Raw genomic sequence first — 14835 nt, 5'->3', positions numbered from 1 at the left:
GGGAAGGGGAAGGGAAAGGGAAAGGGAAAGGGAAAGGGAAAGGGAAAGGGAAAGGGAAAGGGAAAGGGAAAGGGAAAGGGAAAGGGAAAAAAAACCTTGCTCTTAGTGCCTAGAGAGGATGTTCCACCATACATCTGCAGACTTTCTGGACAGCAGGTTTTATCTTGAAATGACTAATTTCCCTCTGCTGAACAGAAATGTCAGTTTGTTTCAGAAGTTCTTCAGTTCTACAGAGTTCCCGGAAATCACTGATTGTAGCCCTCCTTTTACTTTGGGCATTTTACCTCAACCTTTATAGACGTCACAGAGACCAAAGCACGGCTGAACAGATTTCACAGTTGGGCTGTGGTTGGATTTTATGATCTTGAAGCTCTTTCCAACCTGAGCAATTCTATGGTTCTGTGATCCCATATCCATTCCAAGTCCATCCCATATCCAGAGCCCATCCCATCCATATCCCATTTCCCAATATCCCATCCCATATCCATCCCATATCCATATCCCCACATCCCAATCCCAAATCTCACATTCCAATCCCACATTCAACATCCTACCCCACGTGCCAATCCCACATCCTATATCCCACATCCCAATTCCAAATCTCATTTCCAGTCCCTCCTCCCAAGCCCATCACCCACCTGTCCATCTCAATCCCTCATCCCAGTCGCAATCCCTCGTCCCCAATCCCAATTCCGATCCCAATCCCACCCCCGATGGCAATAGAGAGCACCCCGAGCCCCCACCAACAGCCGATCCGCCCCGCGCCCGGCCTCTCATTGGTCAGCGGCAGTTCCGGCCCGCCTCTGATCTCTGTCTGATTGGTCGGCGGCAGCGCCGCCGGCTCCGATTGGCTGAGGCACAGAGCGCGGGAGCGGCCGTTGCTTCCGGCTCGGAGCCGACCGCCTTTCCTCTCAGACACCGACGGCCCCGCAGCCGCATCCGCAGCCGCAGCGCGCCGGAGCTGTCCGGGCAGCACCGAGACGGAACCGCGGCACGACGGGAGCGGTGCTGAGGAAAGCGGCGCCGGAGGTGTGCGGGAGAACGGCTCCGGGCCGGGGAGAGGAGAGGAACCGCGCGCGGCCCCAGCCGCCCCGCCCTTCCCTCTGCCGTGGGATGCGGGGATTTGGGACGGCTGAAGGACTCGGGGCCCCAACCGCCTTAGCGCTGCTGCCCGCATCCGGCAGCACGACCCTAATGCCTCCGAGCCCTCCAGCGCTGCTCCCGGTGCCCCCCGGGGCTGAGGTGGGCTGTGGGTACGGGGGTGGTGGGGGAGATACGGGGGGATGTGGGAGTTTAGGGGCTGTGGGGGCTGCAGAGGGGCTGTGGGGTAATATGGGTATGGGAGGGGGGTATAGGGTAATGTGGGGTGTAGGGGGATGTGGGGAGATATCGGGGGATGTGGGGTGTAGGTAGCTGTGAGGGGAATGTTGGGGAATATGGGGTTGGGGGGGCTATTGGGTGCTCTAGGGGGCTTTAGGGGGGCTGGAGAGGGATATAGGGCTGCGTGGGTTATAGGAGGGTATGGGGCTATAGGGCTCTGGGGGGCCTTCGGGGGTGGATATAGGGGTATGTGGGGCTATAGGGTGCTTTATTGTGGCTACAGGGGAAATTTGGGGCTATAGAAAGCTGTGGGGACTATAGAAGAGGTATAGGGGATATACGGGAGAAGAGGGGACTATGCGGGGGATATAAGGGGATATGGGGCTATAAGGCACTGGGGGGCTTTAGGGAGGGTTTTGGGGCTCTAGGGGGATATAGGGTGCTATGAGGCTATAGGGAGCTGGGGGGACATGGGACTGTAGAGGGCTATTTGGGGAGCTACACAGTTCTGCGGGGAGATCATAAGGGGCTCTGGATGGGCTATAAAAGTGTTATAGGGGGATATGGGAGTATAGGGGGCTTTATTGTGGCTATAGGGAGATATGGGGCTATAGGAAAATGGGGGGACTATAGATGGATTATAAGGGGATATGGGGGGATATAGAAGACTGGGGGACTCTGGAGGGGGGATATAGTTCCGATGTTGGGGGGCTATATGGAGCTATTGGGGAAGTTATACAGTTCTGTGGGGAGCCTATAAGGGGTAGTGGGAAGGCTGTAGGAGAGTTCTAGTGGGATATGGGACTATAAGGGGCAGTGGATGGGCTTTAGGAGGACTATAGGGTGATATGTCGCTCTAGGGGGTGCATGGGGGATATGGTTCTATAAGGGGCTGTGTGGGGTCATAGGGTGATAGGGGGCTATAGGGTGGGCTATAAGGGTTGTGGGGCTAGAAGGCTCCCCCCTCCCTTTAAAGGGTTAATGGAACTATAGGGGGTTGTGGTGGGCTGTGGGAGGGTCTGTAGGATAATAGTGGTCTGGGGAGGGTCTATAGTGAGGGTTGTTATACAATAAGGGGTTGTGGGGGGGACGTAGAGGGGCTGAGAGGGGCAATGGGGGAATATAGGGAGATGTGGGCCTATAGGGGGTGAATGGAAGACGTGGTTCCAGAAGTGACTGTGTGGGACCCTAGGGTGATGGAGGGCTATAGGGTGGGCTATAAGGGGATGTTGGGCTAGAAGGCTCCCCTGCCCCCCCTCTCCCTCCCTTCCCCTTGGCTTTAACCTATCCATAACAGGGTGGCTGAAATGCCAGTCATGAAACTTAAATCAGAATTGGAGTTGTATTGGAATAGAGTAGGATTGTTTTGTGGTCTTAAATCTGAAACGTGTTTTCTCCTTGGGCTTCAGGTACAGATATTGTTTAATAATGACTTTGAAGAAGGTTTCGCTATCCAGTCTCCTGATCAAGAAGGTTTTTGGAGGACTTAATTATGAGTAGAGTTGCTGCTGAACGTCCACTTCCAACAAGCAAGCAGTGAGGTGCATCTCAGCCTTTGCTCACTGCAAGGTACCAGCCATTCAGTCTGTGCTTTGCGGTGATTTTCCATCAGCACTTCTGCTTGTATGTGAGCTATGTTGGGGGTATAGGGGGATATGGGACAGAGGGAGCTGTGGTGGGGATATAGGGGACTGTGAGAGGCTATGGAGGGGCTATAGAGCTGATCTTGGGCTGTGTGGGGCCATAAGGTGATAGGGTGGGCTATAAGGGGATGTTGGGCTAGAAGGCTCCCCTGCCCCCCTCCCCCTTCCCCTTGGCTTTAACCTATCCATAACAGGGTGGCTGAAATGCCAGTCATGAAACTTAAATCAGAATTGGAGTTGTATTGGAATAGAGTAGGGTTGTTTTGTGGCCTTAAATCTGAAACATGTTTTCTCCTTGGGCTTCAGGTACGGAAATTGTTTAATAATGACTTTGGAGAAGGTTTCACTATCCAGTCTCCTGATCAGGAAGAAAGAAGAAGGTTTTTGGAGGACTTAATCACAAGAGGAGCTGCTGTTGATCCTCCACTTCCAAGAAGCAAGCAGGTGAGGACATTGTGCATCTCAGCCTTTGCTCACTGCAGGGTACCAGCCACTCCATCTGTGCTTTGCGGTGATTTTCCACCAGCACTTGTGCTTGTATGTGAGCACCAGGCATCCGCTAACGCTGTCTGATAGCTTTAGGCTGGGCAGACACGGGAAGCACTGCCTGCAGCAGCAGCAGCTGAGCTCTGTGTGGCAGAGGAAGGAATGCGGCGTCTGGAGGAGCAGGAGGAGGAGACCCCACGTGACTCTGCGTGTTCTGCAGGGCCGTTCCTCACCGACTGCCACTGACAGACGTTTGGGGCACTGCAGAGCCTGTTGGTGTGGACGAGGTAAAGCAGTGTTGATCTGTAATGCCATTTGATCTGCGTGCATGCAGGATTTCCCTGTGTTTGTATGTCTCAGTGTCTGTGGCCCTGGTTTTGTTCAAAGATGTCAGACCTCTGTGTTCCCCCTCCAGCTGGTTCTGAAGAGCCCTTCCATTTTTGAGAAGGCTGCGGATTTAGTTCAGCATCTCCTGATGTGTCACACAGATTCAGGGCTTTCAAGAAGTCGCTTCTTTGAAGTGTTTAAGATGGTGAATTCTGCCAGACAGAGTGCTTGTCTAATCAAACCTTTTAACCCCAAGGTTTGTTCTGCAGGTCCCGATGATGGCACAGGCATTAAACAGCCTGGAGCTCGTCGCTGGGGAGAGGCTGTGCATTGTGTTTTGAAGGGAGAGATAGAGGAAGGGTTTGAACAGTGTTGTGCAGGAATGGAAAGCTGGTAAGAGAAGAGGTGTGCGTTCAGAGAGCGAGGGCTGTATGGCTCATCTCTGTGTTCCAGCAGGAAATGCAAGGCAGAACTCTCTGCTCTCTGTTCTTTCTTGCAAGGTTGCTGCCCCTCAAAGTGCACTGTGGATGGGCAGCGCGATGACAGCTCAAGGATGGCAGCAGAAGATGCAGCACAGCCCTCTCCAGCAGCAAGGTGCACTGATTTGTCTAGCTAATTCTTGAAGTAGAGGGTGTGTTTAGCTTCCAAAGTCAGTGGCTTGATAGCCTTAGGATGGCTTTGGGGCTCTTCCTCTGTAACTCACGTCCTAAGGCAGTGAAGGTGTTCCCTTGGTCTGTACAAGTGGTTCCTGTACAAAGCCATGGTTGTCTGCCTGTAACAGATAGTGAAGGTGATGGTTTTGTGACTGCAATTATGGAGTCAGCATTTTAATGGCAGTTGCACCCCACTAACATGCAGCTTTTTCTGACACAGGCAGGAGATGGGCAGCAGGACTGCAGCTCCTCTGGCAGCTTTGCAGCTACGTCAGGAAGCAGAAGACGTGGATTTAACAGAAGAACTCAGTTACTGGGACGTTCCCCTGTTCTTCCCCTACCTGTCCCCTTGCCTCAGCCCGGATTCCTCTTGCATTCTCGTAGGTGTCCCTTCCATCCCCCAGGCTGCTCCTTGCTTCCCCCAAGCTAATCCTTTACCTTCCCATAACAGACCACCCGCAATTTCCTCAGAGCCCCAATAGCTCCCTCAGTATTTCCCCAGCAAGACCCCGTAGGCACCCCACAACCCCCCAGAGAGCCCAGAGCCCCTTACTGACCTCCTCAGACCTGGTACTCCTCCCTCATTGCTGGCCAAAAACCTCACAAACCTCCATAGTCCCCAGCAGCACCCCATATCGCCCACTGAACTACCACTGAACCCCCTTATTTCCTCCCTCAGACCTCCCTTAACACCTCCAGGGCTCTTTACCGAACTCACAGAAAACCACACTCCCTGACAGCACCCTTGACACCAATACCAGGCCCCTCCTCTCCCCCTGCACCTGCAGGCTCTGTTGTCATATCCATCCCATGGGCGTATATCCCCCACACCCCGCCACAGAGCCCCATAACTGCTCCAGGAGCTCCTCAGACCTGGTGCACCTCCCCCACAGCCAGCCTGGGACCTCACAGAGCCCCATAGTCCCCAGCAGCACCCCTTATCCCTGCTCTGGGCTCCCCTAGATCCCCCCTATTTCCTCCTTCGGACCTCCCTAACCCCCTTGGGTCATCCCTTGGATCTCACAGACCCCCACAGTCCCTGGCCGGACCTCCATCACAAGTCCAGGACCCCAGTAGCCCACCTGGGGCCAATCCTCACCCCCTTTTCCTTCCAGGTCCCATACAACCATATGGTGCTGGGGCTGGGGTGACTGCTGCGGAGCTGAAGCAGGTGTAGGGCACAGATGTGGGTGAAAGTGATGTGGGGGGCATTGAGGATATGGAGGCACAGGAACATGGGAGGACATGAGGGGATGTGGGGATATGGGCCACAGGCTGCAGGAGCGGAATGCTGCGCAGGAGAAGGTAACGCGTGAGGTAAAGGTGGGACTTGTGGCTGTGGGGACGTGGGGTGGCATGGGGACGTAGGGGGGCTGGGGGCACGTGGGGAGGGGTTTGGGGTGAGAATGGGGGATGAGGGGCGGTGTTGGAGTGCATTTCTTGATTTCTTCCTGAGAGGGGGTTGGGGTTCCCTGTGGCCCAAAGGTGGAGCCCTGATCCATAACCCCCCATAACCCCTTATCACTTGGCGTGACCCCAAGGCTCCACATGACCTATAACCCTGTGAGCACCATAACCGCAGATGAGGCTGTGGACAGTGATGGGTCTGTTCTTGGGTTGTTCAGGGGGTACTATAGGGTGGCTCTGGGGCCGCTGTGGATCAGCTGCCTGTAACGTCCCCTGACCCTCACCTTGCCCACGTCTTGCTGGGCAAGATGGGGTTCAAAAGGGCAGTGGGGGGCTCTGGGAGAGGTTTCATGATTGGAGCAGATTCACCGCCAGCTCCGTGTGGGGCTACGTCAGCCCCACTGAGCTGTGGGTGTGTCCCATAGCTGCCCCGTAGCAGCCCCAGAGCCATCCTAGAGCACCCCAGAACAGCCCCATCGCTGCCCACAGCCCGTGGCCAGCAGCAGTTCCACCACCAGCTGTGTGTTGGGTAAAGGCAGCTCCTTGGTGTGGCTCTGCCCCGTAGCTGCCCCAAAGTGCCCCTTTGGGGTCCTCCCATAGGTGTTCTTTAGCCGTCCCACAACTTTGCAGGGCTTCCCCACATCCCAGCAGATCCCCCCGGTGCCTGCGGGGTGTGCGAGAAACGCTCTCATCACTGCCGTTCCGTCAGGCACAGCTCTCGGTGCAGCAGCAAAGCTCGTCCGTTATTGCTATGGCATTACTGCACTCTCCCTCCTCGTGGTGAGGGACAAAAGGCGCAGCTGCTGCGTGAGTTCCTTCTGCTCCTGCAGCTCTCCTCCCGTGGCAGTCCCTGCTTGCCTGTTCCCTCTTGGCTGGGGACTGCAGGCTCACAGTCTACGCCACGCATCTGCTCTGCTGTTTTTCCAGATGAGGTCTACGGCCAACCTGTTCCTTTTGGGTTATTGTGTGCTTTTCTATGCAGACAGGCAGGCAGGATTTCTTACAGCTGTTGCATTTGCTGTGTCTCAGGCTCCGTCCTGCACCTGTGCCTTATCTCGTGTGCAGTCTTCACCTGACCCTGGTCAGAATGTCCTGGCCCTGCTGTGCTCTGCTCAGCATCTGTCTGCTGAGCAACAGCACTCTGTCACTCTGATCCTACCTTGTGCTATCCCTGCAGACGTTAGAATACTTTCTCTGCCACTCTTGAAACCGTAAGAGGTCAGATGATTTCCAGCAGCACACAGCTGCCACACACAGCCATGCTGACCACGGCAGGCTGCAGCTTCTTCTTGCAGAGTCCCGTAGCAGCAGGTGACTGCTACGGAAAAGGGGAATTCCACCGCTGATGTTCTCCATCCTTCTTCTGCACCACCATGCAATCCTTCCTCCCCGTGCTGCGCTGCTGTCAGAGTTCTTTGTCCATTTCTCGGGGTCGTTGCAGCAACTGTTCCAAATTTCTTTACCACTGTCCCTACTGCTCCAACTGACCCAATCTGGGACGCCTTTTTGTAAGGAATTCTGTGTTCATTCTGCAGCTGACTTGGACTTCTTCTCCCATGTCCCCATTCAGGAGTTGATCTGCTTCAGTCCATCCCAGCTCCATTCCTGGTTCAAGCATCCCTCCTTGCCATCAGCCTGGCTCCAGTCCCTTCCCCAGTCGCAGTGGGATCGGTTTGTTCTGTTCCCGTCCACTTAGAGAAACAGAAGCTTCCTGCCCACCAAACCTTGCAACAGGCATTTCCCTACAGAAGCATTCACGTCCTTCTTCTGGCCCCTTCGGCCAGTTCCCAGCTCTCCAAACCGAGACGTAGGGCTGCAGCCCAGCCCATGTCTTCTTTGGGGCAGCTCTGGGGCAGCGCCACCCCGAGGCGGAGATGCCTTTTCCCCACACACAGCTGGTTCTATGGCCACATGGGGTGAGGACACGGGGTAGTGGGTCACGTGGGGGTCCTGCAGGGTCACAGAGTTGTGGGGTGACGTTGGGTCAGATGGGGTTCCGGCTCACAGTGATGGGGCCAGATGGGATGGTAGGGTTAGATGGGGTGTCATGGAGTTACGGGTCACATGGAGTTAGATGGTGGGGGTGAGGTGGGGGCAGGGATCCCAGAGTTCTGGGGCCACATGGCAGCGGGTCGCAGCGTGATGGGGGCAGGCAGGGTCAGGGAGTCACAGGGTGGTGTGGGGCTATGGTTCACACAGGGCCGTGGGTCAGGTGCAGCCATGGGGTCACGCACGTACAGGGTTATGTAGTCATTTTGGGTTATGGCTCGTGTGGGGTAATGGCTCATGGCCCCACCTTTGGGCCACAGGGACCCCCAGTCCCCTCTCAGGAAGAAGTAAATCCACTCCAACACTGCCCCACAACCCCCTTTTTACCTCAAACCACTCCTCACATCCCCACCTTCCTTCTGTGTCCCCCTATCCCAGTGTCCCACATGCAGCGCACATCCTGCCTTCTCCTGGACAGCACTGTGCTCCTGCAGGCTCTGTTGTCATATCCATCCCATGGGCGTATATCCCCCACACCCCGCCACAGAGCCCCATAACTCCTCCAGGAGCTCCTCAGACCTGGTGCACCTCCCCCACAGCCAGCCTGGGACCTCACAGAGCCCCATAGTCCCCAGCAGCACCCCTTATCCCTGCTCTGGGCTCCCCTAGATCCCCCCTATTTCCTTCTTCTGACCTCCCTAACCCCCTTGGGTCATCCCTTGGATCTCACAGACCCCCACAGTCCCTGGCAGGACTTCCATCACAAGTCCAGGACCCCAGTAGCCCACCTGGGGCCAATCCTCACCCCCTTTTCCTTCCAGGTCCCATACAACCATATGGTGCTGGGGCTGGGGTGACTGCTGCGGAGCTGAAGCAGGTGTAGGGCACAGATGTAGGTGAAAGTGATGTGGGGGGCATTGGGGATATGGAGGCACAAGAACTTGGGAGGACATGGGGGGTGTGGTAATATGGGCCACAGGCTGCAGGAGCGGAATGCTGCGCAGGAGAAGGTAACGCGTGAGGTAAAGGTGGGACTTGTGGCTGTGGGGACGTGGGGTGGCATGGGGACGTAGGGGGGCTGGGGGCACGTGGGGAGGGGTTTGGGGTGAGAATGGGGGATGAGGGGCGGTGTTGGAGTGCATTTCTTGATTTCTTCCTGAGAGGGGGTTGGGGTTCCCTGTGGCCCAAAGGTGGAGCCCTGATCCATAACCCCCCATAACCCCTTATCACTTGGCGTGACCCCAAGGCTCCACATGACCTATAACCCTGTGAGCACCATAACCGCAGATGAGGCTGTGGACAGTGATGGGTCTGTTCTTGGGTTGTTCAGGGGGTACTATAGGGTGGCTCTGGGGCCGCTGTGGATCAGCTGCCTGTAACGTCCCCTGACCCTCACCTTGCCCACGTCTTGCTGGGCAAGATGGGGTTCAAAAGGGCAGTGGGGGGCTCTGGGAGAGGTTTCATGATTGGAGCAGATTCACCGCCAGCTCCGTGTGGGGCTACGTCAGCCCCACTGAGCTGTGGGTGTGTCCCATAGCTGCCCCGTAGCAGCCCCAGAGCCATCCCAGAGCACCCCAGAACAGCCCCATCGCTGCCCACAGCCCGTGGCCAGCAGCAGTTCCACCACCAGCTGTGTGTTGGGTAAAGGCAGCTCCTTGGTGTGGCTCTGCCCCATAGCTGCCCCAAAGTGCCCCTTTGAGGTCCTCCCATAGGTGTTCTTTAGCCGTCCCACAACTTTGCAGGGCTTCCCCACATCCCAGCAGATCCCCCCGGTGCCTGCGGGGTGTGCGAGAAACGCTCTCATCACTGCCGTTCCGTCAGGCACAGCTCTCGGTGCAGCAGCAAAGCTCGTCCGTTATTGCTGTGGCATTACTGCACTCTCCCTCCTCGTGGTGAGGGACAAAAGGCGCAGCTGCTGCGTGAGTTCCTTCTGCTCCTGCAGCTCTCCTCCCGTGGCAGTCCCTGCTTGCCTGTTCCCTCTTGGCTGGGGACTGCAGGCTCACAGTCTACGCCACGCATCTGCTCTGCTGTTTTTCCAGATGAGGTCTACGGCCAACCTGTTCCTTTTGGGTTATTGTGTGCTTTTCTATGCAGACAGGCAGGCAGGATTTCTTACAGCTGTTGCATTTGCTGTGTCTCAGGCTCCGTCCTGCACCTGTGCCTTATCTCGTGTGCAGTCTTCACCTGACCCTGGTCAGAATGTCCTGGCCCTGCTGTGCTCTGCTCAGCATCTGTCTGCTGAGCAACAGCACTCTGTCACTCTGATCCTACCTTGTGCTATCCCTGCAGACGTTAGAATACTTTCTCTGCCACTCTTGAAACCGTAAGAGGTCAGATGATTTCCAGCAGCACACAGCTGCCACACACAGCCATGCTGACCACGGCAGGCTGCAGCTTCTTCTTGCAGAGTCCCGTAGCAGCGGGTGACCGCTACGGAAAAGGGGAATTCCACCGCTGATGTTCTCCATCCTTCTTCTGCACCACCATGCAATCCTTCCTCCCCGTGCTGCGCTGCTGTCAGAGTTCTTTGTCCATTTCTCGGGGTCGTTGCAGCAACTGTTCCAAATTTCTTTACCACTGTCCCTACTGCTCCAACTGACCCAATCTGGGACGCCTTTTTGTAAGGAATTCTGTGTTCATTCTGCAGCTGACTTGGACTTCTTCTCCCATGTCCCCATTCAGGAGTTGATCTGCTTCAGTCCATCCCAGCTCCATTCCTGGTTCAAGCATCCCTCCTTGCCATCAGCCTGGCTCCAGTCCCTTCCCCAGTCGCAGTGGGATCGGTTTGTTCTGTTCCCGTCCACTTAGAGAAACAGAAGCTTCCTGCCCACCAAACCTTGCAACAGGCATTTCCCTACAGAAGCATTCACGTCCTTCTTCTGGCCCCTTCGGCCAGTTCCCAGCTCTCCAAACCGAGATGTAGGGCTGCAGCCCAGCCCATGTCTTCTTTGGGGCAGCTCTGGGGCAGCGCCACCCCGAGGCGGAGGTGCCTTTTCCCCACACACAGCTGGTTCTATGGCCACATGGGGTGAGGACACGGGGTAGTGGGTCACGTGGGGGTCCTGCAGGGTCACAGAGTTGTGGGGTGACGTTGGGTCAGATGGGGTTCCGGCTCACAGTGATGGGGCCAGATGGGATGGTAGGGTTAGATGGGGTGTCATGGAGTTACGGGTCACATGGAGTTAGATGGTGGGGGTGAGGTGGGGGCAGGGATCCCAGAGTTCTGGGGCCACATGGCAGCGGGTCGCAGCGTGATGGGGGCAGGCAGGGTCAGGGAGTCACAGGGTGGTGTGGGGCTATGGTTCACACAGGGCCGTGGGTCAGGTGCAGCCATGGGGTCATGCACGTACAGGGTTATGTAGTCATTTTGGGTTATGGCTCGTGTGGGGTAATGGCTCATGGCCCCACCTTTGGGCCACAGGGACCCCCAGTCCCCTCTCAGGAAGAAGTAAATCCACTCCAACACTGCCCCACAACCCCCTTTTTACCTCAAACCACTCCTCACATCCCCACCTTCCTTCTGTGTCCCCCTATCCCAGTGTCCCACATGCAGCGCACATCCTGCCTTCTCCTGGACAGCACTGTGCTCCTGCAGGCTCTGTTGTCATATCCATCCCATGGGCGTATATCCCCCACACCCCGCCACAGAGCCCCATAACTCCTCCAGGAGCTCCTCAGACCTGGTGCACCTCCCCCACAGCCAGCCTGGGACCTCACAGAGCCCCATAGTCCCCAGCAGCACCCCTTATCCCTGCTCTGGGCTCCCCTAGATCCCCCCTATTTCCTCCTTCGGACCTCCCTAACCCCCTTGGGTCATCCCTTGGATCTCGCAGACCCCCACAGTCCCTGGCAGGACTTCCATCACAAGTCCAGGACCCCAATAGCCCACCTGGTGTTGCTGAACCCAGTGTCCTCAGTGAGCTGTGCCACAGTGCAGCACCCTGAGCCCTTCTGCATTGCTGCGGAACGGGACACACGCAGATCCCAGGGCAGTGGACACTGCTCTGCATGTCACTGCCTGGCCCAGGAACTCCTCCCCTGTGCTGTCTGTGAAAGTCTTTTCTTTGCTCCTGGCATAACTTCCATCTCCAGAGCACATGAGGAGTGTCCCTCAGACTGTGGCTCCTGGTTAACCCCGCTGCGTCCAAACGAGGAATCCTGTAGCAACCCACATCTCAAGATGAGGCTACAGCTGTGCCCCAGTGCCCTCATTAAAGAGAGGAGATTGAATTAGCATAACAGGACATCTTTCCTTCTGACATTTCCCACCGTCTGCATGTTGGCTGTGCCATGCAATCGGCATTTGGTCATAGAGCTGTGAGTGCAGGTATGTGTGCATACGGGGTGTGCAGAGATGGTGTTGAACATCAGAGTGTGCACAGCACGTGTCTGTGTGCAAGGCTGGAGCTGCGCTCGTGTCTTCATGCATGTGGGTGTGCAATGGGGTGGGTTTGCACATGTGTGTACATGAACGTGGGTGTGTGCATCAAGGTCTTTGCACGTGGCTGTGTGGTTCTGCTCACATTTGCACGCACATGGATGGAGCGTGCACACAGGGCTGTGTAAGGATGTGCTTGCAGGTGTGTGAATGCACGGGGAAGTCTTTGCATGTCGGTGTGTGGTTCTGCACACATATGCGCACACAGAGCAAGGGAGCAATGGAGGTTCCTTGGAACAGGAGATTCCTGGGAGAGGCGGAACTCACATGAGAGTGCTGGAGAGCACAGAGCTTGGAAGCACAGCTCCACAGCACTGCGCTCTGCACAACAGCCTGCAGGATGGCATGGAGCACTGATAGAACCAGGACAGAATCACAGAATCACACAGAATGACCCAGGTTGAAATGGATCTCAAGGATCATCTCTGTCACCTTCCCACCACAGGCAGGGCCTCCACCTCCACATTTAATACCAGCTCAGGCTGCCCAGGGCCCCATCCAGCCTGGCCTTGAACAGCTGCAGGGATGGACAGGGCATCCACAGCCTCTCTGGGCAGCTGTTCCAGCACCTCACCACTCTCACAGCAAACAACTTCCCCCTGACATCCAACCTCAATCTTCCCTGCCTCAACTTCAAACCATTTCCCCTTGTGCTGCTGTTATCTACCCTTTCAAAGAGCTGTCTCCCCTCCTGTTTCTAGGCTCCCTTTAGGTCCTGAAAGGCTGCAATGAATTCATCCCGCAGCCTTCTTTTCTCCAAACTGAACAAACCCAGCTCCCTCAGCCTGTCTTTGTAGGGGAGGTGCTCCAGCCCTCTGATGATCTTTGAGGGTCTCCTCTGGACCCTCTCCAACAGCTCTCTGCCTTCCTTGTACTGAGGGCCCTAGACCTGGAGGCAGTACTCCAGATGGGGAGTATGCGCCGCCTCAGCTTCTACAGGTGGGTGTTTGGGGGGGGCACCGAGGAGGGGACTGGGCTTAAGGGAGCCGGGGGCCGCATGCAGCTCTGCTTTGGCCCCGTGGGGCTTCTGTGTCGCTCAGAACCTCTGCTTGGTGGCAGGAGGTGCTGTGTCCCCCCCCAGTGGTTCAGACACAACCTCCCCAGTCCCTCTTTGTGACCCCAGGGTCACACCCTCCTCTGTGGTCCCCCTCCCATCTGACTATTGGAGCCCCCTCCTCCCTACAGTTCCCCATTCTGATCCCTGCAGTCCTCCTCCACCCCCCACCTCACTGCCCCCCTCAGTTCCCCCCTCATCCCCATTCTGACCCCCAGGGTCCCTTTCCTCCTTCCCTTCCCCCGTCCCACCCCTCCTATTCCGCCATTCTGATCCTCATCCCCCCCCAACGTCCCCTCTCAATCCCCCATCCAGAATCACAGAATCACACAGTCACTGAGGTCGAAATCACCAATAGCTCTCACTAATCCATGTCCCTCAACACAACGTCTCAATGTTCCTTGAACACCTCCAGGGTCGGTGACTCCACCACTGCCAGAGCAGCCCATTGCAGTGCCCAACCACTCTGTTGGAGCAGTAATATTTCCTAACATCCAGCCTGAATCTCCCATGGTGCAACTTGAGGCCATTCCCTCTCATCCTATCACTGTTACAGGAGAGAAGAGACCAACCCCCAGCTCACCACAGCCTCCCTCAGGAGTTACGGAGGGCAGTGAAGTCTCCCTGAGACCCTTCTTGCAGTGAGGGGCCCAGAACTGAGCACAGCACTCGAGCTGCAGCCTCACCAGAGCTGAGTGCAGAGGGACAATCACTTCCCTGCACTGCTGGCAGCACCGTTTCTGATACAGGCCAGGATGCCGTTGGTCTTCTTGTCCACCTGGGCACACTGCTGGCTCGTGTTCAGCAGAGTGTCAACCAATAACCCCAGGTCCGTTTCCTCTACACTGACTTCCAGCTGCTCTGCCCCACACCCATGGCGGTGCCTGGGGTTGTTGTGGCCAAAGTGCATCTCCAGTTGACCAGGAAGGCTGACAGATGATGGAAAGCAGCTTGGCTTTTCACCTCCACCAGCTCTCCCAGCACTCTTGGATGAATCTCATCTGGCCCCACGGACTTGTGGCAGTCCAGATGGAACAGTAGGACTCTGTTTCCTCCTGAATTGTGGGGGGGTTATTCCGCTCCCCATCCGAGACTTCCAGGTCAGAGAGCAGAGAACCTAAGAGCTTTTTTTTCACCCTTGGCACTTCACATCCCTTGTGCACTGCAGTCTTCCCTTCCCTGAAGCTGCTCTCCCCATAAATTGTTGGCAGGGGTCTAAAGCCACCAGTCCTGCGGTTAGGATTTTGTGAAAGGGGTGCACCATTTGGTGTTGGGGTGCAATTTTCTGTTAAAGGAGTTAAATCTTCGGGCCTTGGGTTCAGGCTTTTGCTAAAGGGGTGCAGCCTTTTGTTCTTGGGGTTATGCTGCTTGGCAGCATTTGGCCTTGGGCTTCTGCTTTTAGTTTTCATTTCTCCTGTTTTGCATCTCTATGCCTCTCCAGGACTCCCTAGCAGAGACACTTTTTCTTTGCTTCATGGACAAACTCCACTGAGCACAAGAGATCTGTGCAGACGCAGC

General features: G+C 56.1%; 1 protein-coding gene and 1 pseudogene across 2 annotated transcripts; both read left to right on the top strand.

Moving 5' to 3' along the window:
* The first annotated feature begins 878 nt into the window (after positions 1-878).
* On the top strand, positions 879-10016 carry LOC149911995 (ATPase family AAA domain-containing protein 2-like). 2 transcript variants are annotated; one of them, XM_090132904.1, is made up of 6 exons: positions 879-1242; positions 3270-3407; positions 3546-3736; positions 4046-4169; positions 4277-4370; positions 4650-10016. In XM_090132904.1, the coding sequence occupies exons 1-3, from the start codon at positions 1114-1116 to the stop codon at positions 3693-3695; spliced, it is 417 nt and encodes a 138-aa protein (XP_089989030.1). In that variant the 5' UTR covers positions 879-1113; the 3' UTR covers positions 3696-3736; positions 4046-4169; positions 4277-4370; positions 4650-10016. The 2 variants fall into 2 exon arrangements, with proteins under 2 accessions (XP_089989030.1, XP_089989029.1); XM_090132903.1 differs by having other exon boundaries at positions 3546-4169.
* On the top strand, positions 8794-14789 carry LOC149911994 (uncharacterized; annotated as a pseudogene).
* Positions 14790-14835: the final 46 nt, after the last annotated feature.

Source organism: Phasianus colchicus, unplaced genomic scaffold (genome assembly GCF_987193195.1).
Source record: "Phasianus colchicus unplaced genomic scaffold, bPhaCol1.hap1.1 HAP1_SCAFFOLD_48, whole genome shotgun sequence".
Lineage (NCBI taxonomy): Eukaryota > Metazoa > Chordata > Aves > Galliformes > Phasianidae > Phasianus > Phasianus colchicus.
This window is presented reverse-complemented; position numbering and strand designations above follow the sequence as displayed.

Excerpts from the sequence above, each read along its gene's own strand:
- LOC149911995 (XM_090132904.1), top strand. The coding sequence starts at position 1,114 with ATGCGGGGATTTGGGACGGCTGAAGGACTCGGGGCCCCAACCGCCTTA. Across the intron at positions 1,243-3,269 it reads CGGTGCCCCCCGGGGCTGAG|GTACGGAAATTGTTTAATAA; the intron begins GTGGGCTGTGGG and ends CTTGGGCTTCAG. Across the intron at positions 3,408-3,545 it reads CACTTCCAAGAAGCAAGCAG|GCTGGGCAGACACGGGAAGC; the intron begins GTGAGGACATTG and ends TGATAGCTTTAG.